Source organism: Camelina sativa, chromosome 9, assembly GCF_000633955.1.
Source record: "Camelina sativa cultivar DH55 chromosome 9, Cs, whole genome shotgun sequence".
Classification (NCBI taxonomy): Eukaryota; Viridiplantae; Streptophyta; class Magnoliopsida; order Brassicales; family Brassicaceae; genus Camelina; species Camelina sativa.
This window is the reverse complement of record NC_025693.1, coordinates 27,778,072-27,791,551: the sequence shown is the minus strand read 5'-3', so window position 1 is coordinate 27,791,551 and position 13,480 is coordinate 27,778,072. Positions and strand designations below refer to the sequence as shown.

The 13,480-nt window shown below is 32.7% G+C and overlaps 2 protein-coding genes across 3 annotated transcripts; one reads left to right on the top strand and one right to left on the bottom strand.

Annotated features, from left to right (window-relative positions):
- On the bottom strand, nucleotides 1-1,126 carry LOC104712632 (NAD(P)H-quinone oxidoreductase subunit L, chloroplastic). The gene is made up of 5 exons (XM_010429564.2): nucleotides 929-1,126; nucleotides 755-844; nucleotides 556-663; nucleotides 371-465; nucleotides 1-284 (listed from the first exon to the last, which is right to left on the bottom strand). Exons 1-5 carry the CDS (start codon nucleotides 1,055-1,057, stop codon nucleotides 128-130), a joined length of 579 nt encoding a protein of 192 aa, XP_010427866.1. The 5' UTR covers nucleotides 1,058-1,126; the 3' UTR covers nucleotides 1-127.
- LOC104712631 (myosin-binding protein 2) lies at nucleotides 6,793-10,223 on the top strand. Of its 2 annotated transcripts, none has more exons than XM_010429563.2 (4): nucleotides 6,793-7,937; nucleotides 8,026-8,199; nucleotides 8,286-9,552; nucleotides 9,646-10,223. In XM_010429563.2, the coding sequence occupies exons 1-3, from the start codon at nucleotides 6,911-6,913 to the stop codon at nucleotides 9,470-9,472; spliced, it is 2,388 nt and encodes a 795-aa protein (XP_010427865.1). In that variant the 5' UTR covers nucleotides 6,793-6,910; the 3' UTR covers nucleotides 9,473-9,552; nucleotides 9,646-10,223. The 2 variants fall into 2 exon arrangements, with proteins under 2 accessions (XP_010427865.1, XP_010427864.1); XM_010429562.2 differs by having other exon boundaries at nucleotides 8,277-9,552.

Genomic DNA, 13,480 nt, shown 5'->3' with positions numbered 1-13,480 from the left:
TGTTTTGATTTGAATGTGTCTTGATCATAACTGTATGCACAAGTCATTACATTGTGTTCATGTGAATCCGGAGTATATACATACAGCCCCAAGATGTGAAACACAGACTTGTGAATCTATCTGTTAATCAAGAATCAAGATCATAATCTTCTGGCTTTGCAAATGGGTATTTGAGGTAACCGTTCTTGATAGAAGAAGGGTCTGTTGGTACGTCCCAAGGATTCTTCATAGATGGATCTCTTGGGAACTTTCTGAAGTTGAGAAATGGTGCCCATATCAGTAGCCTGCAAAAGTTATAACAACTTGATAAGGACTAGAGAGATTTGAGATTAAAGGCATTGATGGAAATGAGTGTGTGACCTTTGCTTACCCGGGGAAGAACAAGAAGACGAACATGAACTGTAAATACATTTCGAAAAACTTTCTTCTGTACCATCTTACTCTCAGCCAGTTCATGATGATTGGCTAACACAAAACATAGTATACAAACCACCATTCAGAAACATGAATCCTCTATTTCTTTGAATATACAACAGTGTCTGTCTTCAAACTTACTGGCATTACAAGGAAGTACCATACTGATATGATTGCGATATCGAGCACGACACTGCTTAACTCCTGCTGGTTGTTGACTCCTGTTATTGCCAACGCCGGATGATCAATCTGAAAGAACAAAACTAAAGAACTTCAGTTACCCCCATTGTTTTCTCATTGTTTCAATCAGATGATTTAGGTCTCATATGTGTGTTGTTACCGTGGCAAGAACTGTCCCGAGTTGAGCTGCCAAGATTGTCTTCTTTGCTCCAAAGAAATCACCAGCCTTTGCTCTCATCTTGGCAACATTCTGTAGTAAGCACTTAAGTTAAAGAAGTACTCTTACATGAAGATTCTTGTTGATGACTCTACACTTAAGTTAAAGAAGTCTTACATGATGAAGAGCATCGTTGGCTTTGGAGTGAGATGAAATACAGAGAGTAGATTTCACACTGCGAGGCTTCAAGGAGAGAGATGACAAAGCATTCGGGGCACAGAGCCCAAGAGAGCCGCAACGGCTCATCTCTATGTTTCTGTCTGTTCTGTTTTTTTTTTTTTTGGGTTGTGAAGTTTCCTTATCTCTTGAGATTGGTTCTAAATTCTAATGGTAGAGAGTTAGTTCTAGGATGGCTTTCGTCTGAATCGTATTAATCCTACGTGTCATTTGGAGGTCCCATGTTGATTTTGGCATATAGTGGTTTTATCTACAAAAAATGAAAGAAAAACAACAAATCTCATTCCAAATTTTGTGATTGCATCTTCGTGTTTTATAATTATAATTTAGTAGTTCATGTTTTTGAAAGTTGTGGCACTTGATTACTTGAAAGTTAGTAAATTGATGTAAATCAGAGTAGAAAAAACCAAAGAAATATCAAGAATGGTGAAAATGTGACAGTGATCATTATCTAGGACTAGGAGGCTAAAAAAATGCTTTGAACCCACAAAGAAACACCATTTCGATATTCGATTATAATTCTTCTTCAGTAGAAAGCTATAGCTGAATAATGACTGAGCAAGTGAAGATAACTTGGAGAGTGATTTGCTTTGTTGTAGATAGTAAGGAAATGGGCCAATGATTTTATTTTGTTCAATTAAGGTGAGAAACTATTGAAACCTGATACGGATAAAGTTATTTCATTTCACAGTAGCTTGTTGTGAGATGTAGGTTGCTTGCTTATAAGCTATATTGACTAATCCTCACTCAGTACATAAAGAGAGACCTGATGGACTGGGGGGTGTGGTATGCTACAAATGCAGAACCTGAGAGTGAACCAGACAAAAACTGTCCCTAAATGTTTTTCACAGTTGGGACACAGACAGAGACATTCCAATGTCTCTTCTTGCAGGGATGTTGAAACGGGTAACAAGACATGAATCTCCCATGACACACAACATGCTTTGTTTCACTATTGCTTTATATTTACTACGTTTTTTAAAAAGATTTGCAAGATTCTATTCCTATGTAAAAAATGTGTTTTACGTTAAGAACCCTTAACGTTAGTCAGGGTAAAAATACAAAAGAACATCTTATATGATTTTACTCAAGATTATTCTATTTATTACAGAATTATATAATGGTTGTTTATACTTTTTAGTAAGGAATAAAAAAGAGGGGACAAAAGATCCCCCACCTCTCTTCAACAGCCCTCAATTCACCATCATTTCCCTCACCATTTTTACTCTTTCTACTCTTTTTTTTTTTTTTAATCTCTCTTCTTGATATGATTTATATATATATTTTTAATTCTTTCCTTTATATCTTTACTTTGTTGGAATACTTCTAGATATAAAAAAACATACCATGTATCTAATATATATTTATTATAAGACTCATCGCCTTAGATCTCTAATACGAATATTCATGTCTACATGATATATACTTCTAGAATTGGTCATATAGTATATATATATATATAGGCAAAAATGTCAAGGACAACCGGTTAAATTGATAACACGTAAGAGTTATCATATGACTTCTTACAAAATTAAACTCTAAATTTAAACTTGTAAACCTACAATCTTAAACTCTTTAACTTCCCATGTGGTAAATATTAGACCCACTTTTTTAAAAAAAGTATATGTGATGAGAACAAAAAACAAAAAAGATAAAAAACGTTCAAGATATATTTAAGTCACCTTGTTGCTGTTTTCTTCAGTACAATGTTAATCATTACTATTGTCTATTGTTTTACGAATTACTCTTAACAATGAACCCCTTCTTAGTTACAGATAAAGTGTTATATACCACAGCTTTTAAATATCATGGAAGTGACTAGCGAGTTATTCTAAGTTCTCACAATTTTTAGAATCCTAAGTGAGTTATCGAAATCATTTTCTTCTTTTCCGGGATTTTGGAGCGCCATTGGTGTTGAAAGTTAATCACATGTTAAAGGCTTAACCTAAAAGCTTAGGCTGCAAACCCCACCACCATTTTCTTTTCTTTTTTTTTTTGAATTTTAAAGTCTCAATATTGATTCAGCCGACGAATGTTAATCATTGAGGTCGCTTCTCCTTTCTTGTTTTCTATGATAAAATCAAATAAGTACATAGTATTATAAACTTCCATTTAAAATATATGTATTTGCTTAAGAGCGGTTCACATTATCTTCTGTTTTAATTCTACATCATCAACGAAAAGATCAAGAAATGATGTGAAAGTTTTAACTGTATTGATAATAGATGCATGCACATACCAATATTATAGCTTAGAAATCTGAAAACTACTAGTGTGATATGAATGTTCTCCAAACTAAACAAGATTTTGGAAAGATTCTATGTTATATAAATAAGTACTAGTAGATTATTAGGCAACAAAATAGTGAGGTGTGAGTGACCTGTCATTAAACTTTGTATATGAGCCACGCCCAACACCACATGGCCCTTTTCATTCACAAAAATTATTTTGTTGCTAAAACATAAATCAGAACTTACAAGATCCCTAATGCACAAGTTCCCAATATCACGTATGTAATCGAATATTTGATCTGGTTAATAATACCTTCCTATAAAATGTATTAAATTCTGACATATAAGTTTTTAGTGGATATATTGGCCCCTTTGAATACTAATTACTATGATACTTACATTACATTCGCTGATGATTATCTCTTCGACAACACGCGATTTATGTTTGATAAGGCCACGAGCTCAAAAAAAGGACATTATATATACATTAATTGTAATATGTGTCTTCGAAAAGGTCAAAATTTGTATGTCCATATGATGTCAAATGTGAACCATTCAGCTAACGAACAGAATAATATTATTATAACATTTCATCACAATGTTGAAATGTCCCGTCAGTATTTTTTATAAAATGGACGCGGTCTAATTAAATTTAAAATGAATTCGATTTTGATGTGAATTATAAAAATAGAAAGTGGCACATAATGTTAGACTGGTCCATATGAACTCTTGATTTTTTTCCCCAATCAAATTTTCTTTATTATAGTTGCTAATTTGGAATATCTATTACCTTCTCCACACTCCAAACACGTTACAAATGTAATTGTTAATGAATTATGTCTACTTTTAAAATTAGATACCGTCCAAGTTTTTATCAACCATGTTTAGCTCTTTGGTAAAACAACTTCAAAACCACTATTTCTTACATTCGATAAACAAAATGTAGGTAATCTTTCATTTTGGATTTTGGTATAAAGCTGTAACAATTAAGGTCTTGTCGTCTCTTTTGGTGATCCTTACGGGGCCTAGTTATATAACTTGGTCAAAAAAATGAAAGAAGTAAAGTGGTGTTTAATAAAAGGAAACTAAAGGAAAAATTGTTACCCACTTTTGAGTAACGATTTCAATTCATTGTAGTACTTGTACAAAAACATAATATGCATTATTTATTTATATCTGATACTTTTAGTTTCTATCAGTCAATATTACTTTATATCTAGAGTAATCAGACACATGTTTTCAACAATGAACAACTAAATATGTTCAACGAGATGTTATATTATTAGTTCATGTTTAAATTAATAAAAACTTCATTCATACCATACGCCATATCTAGACAAAATATGTGACTACTTACAAAAATAAAATATAGTAACCAAGCCAAACCTTTCACGAGTTATTATTATAGATTAGATTAGATAAAATTTGTTGGGTGTTTGAGAGAATAATAATTTGTATGCAAGTTTTGGTGTGTTAAAAGTGTGGGCCCTTTTATGCGCATGTGGGTCACAGGTTTGGGCCCATTCTCCAAAGTTAAAGACGGAGTGGCGGGTCATATAAACCACGTGGCCATTTTTTATTTAATTTTCTTACTTAAAAACTGTTTTTTCCTTTTTTTTGCTAAAATAATAAAACTTAAAAATAAAAATTCAACATTATGATTGCGTCACGAGCCATGTTTAATCAATAAAATCAGTATCTTAACAAAAGAAACAGTAAAATAAATCAGTAGCTTTCTGCTACACAAATCCCACCCCGCCTTTTATATATTTCAAAGTATTGATATGTTCTCATATTTTTATGTAAGTATTGGAAAGAAAAAAAAATTATGGCTTGAAAAAGAGTTTAAATTAGATGTCAACCGTATTTAATTTAATGATCTATTATAATCAATGTGTTTGTTCGTATAGAGTTCATCTTTTGTACAATATCCTTTTTATATAACCTTATGTTTTGAATTCTACATGAAAAACGTTCATGTATCATTTTTATAAGGATTAAAATATAAATATAATTGGTGGTAGGTCATATGAAATTCATGTTTGGTTATCAAATTGAAGATGAGCGATTATGGCATGTTATTAACAAACTATAATGAAGAGAAAATCATAATGGCATCTTATATTTGATGACTTTAATTGCATTTATCTTTGTGTTCGACAAATTTAAAACTAATATATACAGCATATTTGCAAAAACAATATAAAATTATCTTAAGATCTAATAATAAAGGAAAATAAAATATTTTTTAAAATCGTTATAGTCGGTACTCTTGCACCATTAGTAAAAAAAATCAGATATTCATTCTAGTGCTAATTTATTTTTAAATATAAATAAGAATAACTAATAGAAATGCTTTAAATTTTGAAACTGAATTAAAAATCGTATATTGATATCTTGGCCAAATATGTAATTAATAACATTTTTAATAGTATACTTATAATTTTTGAGGTAGCTACCCAAGTCTATTAGCTCTTATATGATATAATATTTTAAAATATCTCACATAAGTCATCTTTATTCATCTTTAAGCATTAACATGTGTAACCTAACATGTTATGAATAAAATCTACCCTTATAACAAAAAAAACAATTTTTATTTATTATTTAATTATAAAATAAAAATAATTTTATGCATAACATAACGATCAGTAAACCCACACAAATCCACATTGGCAAAGACAAATTAGTTTTCAAAAACAAAATAATATCTCTTGAATGTGAAGTCTTTGTATTTGGTTATTGTCAGTCGCAACATTTATCTCTTAGCAACATAGAGATGCAACGTTTAGAAACATTCATATGAACTTGAAGCAACTTGAACCAGTCATTGTATTGAAATTACAAATCAATAATATTTCGAGTTAAGAGAAAACAAAATAAAAAAACAATCTTTATTTGTTATTTAATTATAAAATAAAAATAATTTTATGCAATAACATAACGATTAGTAAACCCACATTGGCAAAGACAAATTATTAAAAAAAAAAAAACAAAATGAAAAAAGATAATAATCTTATTACGCCTACATAAAACTTGATCATTCAAATTTAACATGTACATACACCATGATCCATACGTCATAGAAACAGATCATATCCAAATATATTTTCATTTGATTTAGAACATACACCATATAACAACTGTCAAAATTTTAGACTATGGTTATACGTTTTTTTTTTTGGCAGCGATTGTAGTTTATATGTTGTAATGTCTACATGATATAAATTGTGCATCTTTAGTCATTTTCGGAATATATTTTTCCAGATAAGAAAAAGACATTTTATAAGTTATCCAAACTGAGTAATATACAATCACAAAAATGGTTATTTTAGATATCTATCCTTATAACATACATGACATTTTTGACATTAATCCTTTCACTTATCCATAAATTTTTTTTTTCCCTTAACTCTTAACATTTATTTTGAAACAAATATAAAAAAAATAAAAAATCAAATGTTAGTTGTCAAAAAATCAAAATTTTCAACTCAAAAATAAAATAATGAAAAAGTCTCGTGGTCGGTCTGATTTCTCCGGCTAACTTACTTATAAGCTGACAAGTCTTTCTCTCCTTCCTAACTTCGTCTCCCCAACACAACAACACTTTTTCTCTCCCATTCTCTCTCTCTCTCTCTCTCTCTCTCTGTAAATATCAGATTTTTTACAATTAAAAGCTTTATCGTCGTCCATGGCGGCTAACAGATTCGCGACTCTGATCCACCGGAAAACAAACAGAATCACTTTAATCCTCGTCTACGCTTTTCTCGAATGGTCACTAATCTTCTTCATTCTTCTCAACTCTCTCTTCTCTTATCTCATCCTCAGATTCGCTGATTACTTCGGTCTCAAACGTCCTTGTCTCTTCTGCTCTCGACTCGATCGTTTCTTCCATCCTTCCCGTAAATCTCCTTCCCCTAGAGATCTCCTCTGCGACGATCACGCTCTCGAGATTTCTAATTCACAACAACAACGGTTTCGTGGTGGTCATCACACTCATTCCAAACCTGTTGTTCAAGAAGAATCAAACGGTGGTTTCGTTGAAGAATCTCACAAGGATTTTTTGGTTGGTGGTAAGATAAGTTCGTCACTATGTGCTCCGATCGAGTCTGATTTGGGGATTGTAGATTATCCGATCGGAGATGAAGGCCAGGTTTACAATGGTCTTAAGTTTCCTCGATCCATCTTCGTACTCGAACAAGAAGATGATGATAAAAATACAGGATCCGTGAATTTGAATCATTCTGAAACAGAGGAGAAGATAGAAGAAGAAGAAGATGATGATATAGATGAGGAGTTCTCGTGCTATGTATCAAGTTACGACTGTAACAAAGAGGTTATTACAGTAGAAGAGAAGGTTGAAGAAGAAGAAGAAGAAGAAGAAGAAGATGGAAACAAAGTGGATCTGGCTGTAGAGGTCGAGACTTCAGAGTCTGCACCTAAGCAAAACCTTGAGTTCTATATCGATGAAGAAGACTGCCATTTGATTCCTGTTGAATTCTACAAACCTAGCGATGAAGTTCGTGAGATTTCCGATATTAACGGTGATTTTATTCTCGATTTCGGCGCTGAGCCTGAATTCACGGCGGAGGAGGAGGTGGAGAAGGAAGAGGTCATCATCACTGCTGCTAATGAATCCAAAGCTGAGGAGGAGGAAGAAGTAATAATCACGGCAGCTGATAAATCCAAAGCGGAGGATGCGGTGACGACGAATCTAGGTAACATTCTTTGCGTAGCTTTAAACTGAAGTTTCTAACAATCTTGCCGTGTATTTGTTTGATGAGTTTGGTGAGTATATATTTGCAGGTCCTTCAACAGATGATTCGCTCCAAATGCATAACGACGACGACGACAACGACAACGAAACAGAAACAGATGCGGAGGTTTCTATAGGTACAGAGATTCCTGATCACGAGCAACTCGGAGATGTTACATCCCAACAACAACTCAATCCTAACGACGACGTTGACAATGATCATGGTAACTAATTTATACATACACAAACCTACGTTTTTGCATATGGTGTGTTCTGTTTTTGATTTGAGCGTTTCTTTTAGATGAAACAGAGGAGGAGGATACATTAGAGTTCAGAACAATAACAAACATCAATGAGGAACGGTTTCGAGAAACTCCTCCTTTATTGGAAAGATCGCATAGTCTACATAATGCTATGTTTCACTTAGAGCGAAGAACAGAATCGGTTGATGGTATTGAATGTTCTGAAGGAGGAGTTGTACTCACCGTGGACAAGTTGAAGTTAGAGTTACAAGAAGAGAGGAAAGCACTTACTGCTTTATACGAAGAGCTGGAGGAAGAGAGGAACGCGTCTGCAATTGCTGCCAATGAAACAATGGCGATGATCAACAGGTTGCATGAGGAGAAATCCGCGATGCAGATGGAAGCGTTGCAGTATCAGAGAATGATGGAGGAACAAGCTGAGTTCGATCAAGAAGCGTTGCAGTTGTTGAATGAGCTCATGGTGAATAGAGAGAAAGAGAACGCTGAGCTGGAGAAAGAGCTTGAAGTGTATAGAAAGAGATTGGAGGAGTTTGAAGCTAAAGAGAAGATGGGGATGTTGAGGAGGAGAATGAGAGATTCCTCTGTTGATTCGTATAGAAACAATGGGGAGTCTGATGAGAACAACAACAACGGTGAGGTACATCATGATCATAAGAACGTTGAAGGGGTTTCAGATTGGAAATATAGTGATAGTGAGATGGAGAATACACCGGTTGATGATGTTGTGCTTCGTCTTGATGAGTGTTTAGATGATTACGAAGGAGAGAGGCTTTCGATTCTAGGGAGATTGAAGTTTCTTGAAGAGAAACTCACTGATCTTAATAACGAAGAGGACGGGGAGGAAGTTAAAACGTTTGAGAATGGGAATGGGCATTTTCATGGTAAGGAAACAAACGGGAAACACAGAGTCATCAAGTCAAAGAGACTACTTCCTCTGTTTGATGCTGTCGATGGAGAGCTGCAGGAGAACGGGTTAGGTAACGGAAACCATCATGAAAACGGGATCGATGAATCGGAGAGTGGCGAGAATGTGACGATAGAAGAAGACGTGGATGAGCTTTACAAGAGACTTGAAGCTTTAGAGGCAGATAGAGAGTTCTTGAGACATTGTGTTGGTTCATTGAAAAAAGGTGACAAAGGTGTACATCTCCTCCATGAGATTCTTCAACATCTACGTGATCTGAGAAACATCGATCTTAATCGTGTTAAAGAGAACGGAGACATGAGTTTTTGAGTTTGAGTTTGAGTTTTGGGTTTGAAATTCACTCTTTGCATGGTGACAATGTGACATAATGAACAAAAACAATCATACAGGTATGTAACCTATCTCTGTTGACTAAAGAATATGTTTTATTTCATGTCCGTGATCACACTTTAAAAGATTCAAATTTGTTTGTTTGTAATAAGGTGGGAAAGTGACAGTGTTGCGTGGGATGGAAGAAACAACAAGGCTCTAGATGAAGAAGAAAACGCCAGAAAAAAAAAAGTCTCAGATAAAGTATTTTTAAGTATATACTTTGAGGAAAAAGTGTCAGATCAGAATGTTCGTCTCTCTTCGTGTTTTTTACTAAAAATTTTTGGTTTTATTTTTTATATATTGAAGTGTGTCAGTGTAAATTTCACTTTTTATTTTTTTATAATTTGGGGAGTGGTCTTTATGAGTGGTGGGTGGTATAATAGAAAAAGGTAGAATGATGAGAGTATGTGTGTGTAGTGTAGTGTAGTTAAGTAGTAAGGTGAGATATTGGTATAAAAAAATGCCAAATGCAAAGCTGTCAGTTTCTTTGGATGTTTGTGGCAGAGCTGGAATGATTTCAGCAAAGATGCCAACTCCAATGTGTACATATGTTTCTTTCTTTTTTTTTGGACTTTTCACAACATTTTTCGGGGGAGAGTTTAGAATTATTGCGTTTAGGTGGGGTAAGGAACCACTTCATTTGTAATCTTGTCTTCTTCTTTGGTTGAATGTAACTTGGTAGCTACTATTACGCTTTGCAATCACTCAGAGGAGAAAGACGAGTTCTTTGTCTTCTTTTGTTACTTTCAAATTTGGTCGTATGTTAAGTATGCTTTTGTGTCTCATATAGAGATTTTCACCAAAGAAAAGATTGTCATGGGTTCACCTGAAGGTTCTACTTTCAAGTTATGTTGAGTTTGGAACTGATTTGGTTACAAGCAACGAATATATTGGTTGGTACTTAGTACAAAACCAACTAACTTCATATAAATTTTAAGACGTTGGCTTTAAACAAAAAAACAAGTACGAAGTTTTAATAAGAATTGATATCCTTCATATATCAATTCAATATATGATTGTTTATATTTTCACTTTCATCAAAAAAGAAATTAAAAAATTGAATCAGAATCCTAAACGTTCTAAAACTTTATGTATCAATATACTACTACTGTATGTGGTTTTACATGACAACTAGCTAGCTTTTAGCTAGCTAGCTAACCCAAATCATGTGACAGTTAAGAGATTCACAAAGGTTTGCTCATATTATCACCAAAAAGTTAGTTGCTTTTAAGTTTTAATATACTCCCTCTGTCTCATAAAGATTGAAGTTTAGTATTTTACACACATATTAAGACATAGAGAATATATGATTATTTTTTCTAATACTTTTCTAATACTTTCTCACTTTTCCATTTTCCCACTTTTACATTCCATAAACTTTACAACATCAGTAATCATTAAAACAAAAATTTATTAAAAATATTCAAAACATCAATCTTTGTGAGACAAAGAAAATTCCCCAAAACTTCAATCTTTGTGAGACAGAGGGAGTATATGTTATGAACTGAAGCCGGAGCCTTTATAGTGGGTGAAGAAGAAAGTATATACTCCCTCTGTCTCACAAAGATTGATATTTTGGGATATATTTTTGTCCCACAAAGATTGATGTTTTGCAAACTTCAAGAAGTAATCATTTAAAATATTAAAAATTTTGAATTATTATTGGTTTATATTTTCTCTCTCTACCAAAAAGTAATTATAAATTAATTAACAAATAAAAACTAAAAATTTTCTTAATATGTGTGAAAGTCTCAAAACATCAATCTTCATGAGACAGAGGGAGTACTATATACTATACTAGTAATGGATCCGCGCTACGCGCGGTAGTTGGATTAAAGTGTATTATCAGTTTTGTTGTATATACTATTATGTTGGTATTGTATATTTATTTTATACTTTCGTTTTTTTGTTAGATTTTGGTTCCATTGAAATCCTCTCTGTATTGATAGCAATGATTCTTTTTTTTTTGTTTTTCTTTTAAAAAACAATCAAATAAAGAAATTTAATACTAACAAAATTAAGAAACTCAATACAATAAAAAATTACATATGTTTAAAATCGGTTCACCAAAAGAGAAGATCGAGAACCTAAAAATGATAAGAGAAGATCTATTACAATAAATTGACCAAAAGAGTTAAAAAAATATAAACCTGGTACATGAGATTTCTATTGAACAAAGAAGGAAACTATAAGATTTGTAGAGTCAAAACCTGAAAAGGAGAAGAGAAGCAAAAGGGAAATGAGGAAATCGTAAGAGTTGGAACAGTCAAGAAACGTATTACCCTTTTTTCCTTTGGCAGTGATTGTGAAAAAACGAACTAAACCTTTTGGATCTGGCACACAAGCGTCGAAGATTAAAAACCTGATGGAAAATAATAGAATTTAAATTTTTCGACATGTTATAAAATAAGAGAAGAAGGGTTAGGTAAGTGTTGATTTTCGACCATTAGATTGCATCTAATCAACGGTAGATATGTAAAATTTGGTGACTCATAGCTTAATGAATTAGCCAATGATAATTACAGAATGGCAATGTTGTTTTTTTTTTTTGAGAAGATTGTTTTATATATGTTGTTAATATTTTGGTTGTTTTGAGCTTCGCTGGCTTGTGGTTGTTTTAAATATAATATAGTATGATGTAAGAAGTAATATATAATATATGAATTTGGAAGATGAAGCATTGAATCTGAAAACCAAAGAACCGGATTATTTAAGCTATTTTTTTGAATATTAATTGTACCATTGTTCATAAACTGTTTGCTATTGTAAATCCAACTGATTTCTCTCTTGATCCCGTATCAACGGATTTCTTTGCTTCATTCGATTAGTTATTATCTGAGGCATTTGTTTTGGATTTTGATGTGCTTATTATTTTTTTGGTTTTTGTATTTGATTTTGGTTGCTTATGTTGTTTTGTTTGATATTTGTAATACAGATATGTTTTGCGTTAAGTATAATTTATTTTCCTTTTTAAAAATAAAATATTAAAATAGGATTATTTGTATAACAAATTGCTCAATATGAAAATTAGTTATACTAAAGTCTAGAAAAATTCGAATGAGTTGGTATTTTGTCAAAATATGTAAATTGTTTTTTTTTTGGTTAAAACTAAATTAAATTTTAATGTGGGTATATGTATAATTTGACTAATTACAGTTAGTATTGTGTCGAAACTGTTTTTATTCAAAAATGTGTAAGAATTTTATTTTTTTCTACCGTATATATGCATGTTGCTTTCTTTTTCTCCCAGGATCTTTTCAGCAACAGACCTTCATAGTGTACACGCTTTACTTTTATCCTTTTGAAAAAATTGCATTTCAGTAGAATAAACTGTTATTGAGCTGTGTTATAGTGCCGTATGTGTTATGTTTTATTAAATCTAAATTGCTATATGTATAGAATAAAATTATACATGTTTGAAATAAAATTACTTATTTTACTTTGATGGCAAGACGTTACGTTTAAAACAGGTGAAGAATGCACAAGAAAGCAGGTGAAGAAGATATCGCTTTGCCTTGTACGATCTACAAAATCATGGCGGGGATGAACAATCTTGTCCTGTGGGAATCGATTTCGGTTCAGTGTGCCGATTACGTTAAGAACAACGTCATGGGTCAAAGCTACGCCACGGCTGTGTAGAGAGTCTCTGACGAAGCTTTGATCTTTGCCAAGACCGTGAAATTCTCCAGCAACTGCAAAGATATTTGGGTTCTTGATATCGAGGAGACCTTTTTGTCTGCATAAGATTGAGCTTTTGTTTCCGCGATCTAGATGTCGGTAGATATATGTTCAATCTTCGAAATACCATGGATTGGTGCAATATAGTTGGTGTCTTTTTTCTGTTTCCCCTTTAGCCTGCTTGTTAATGGACGAAAATATGGTTAAGGGACATGTCGAAGTTAGTGTGAATTAGTATTTTAAAACGTTACAGGATAAAACATATCA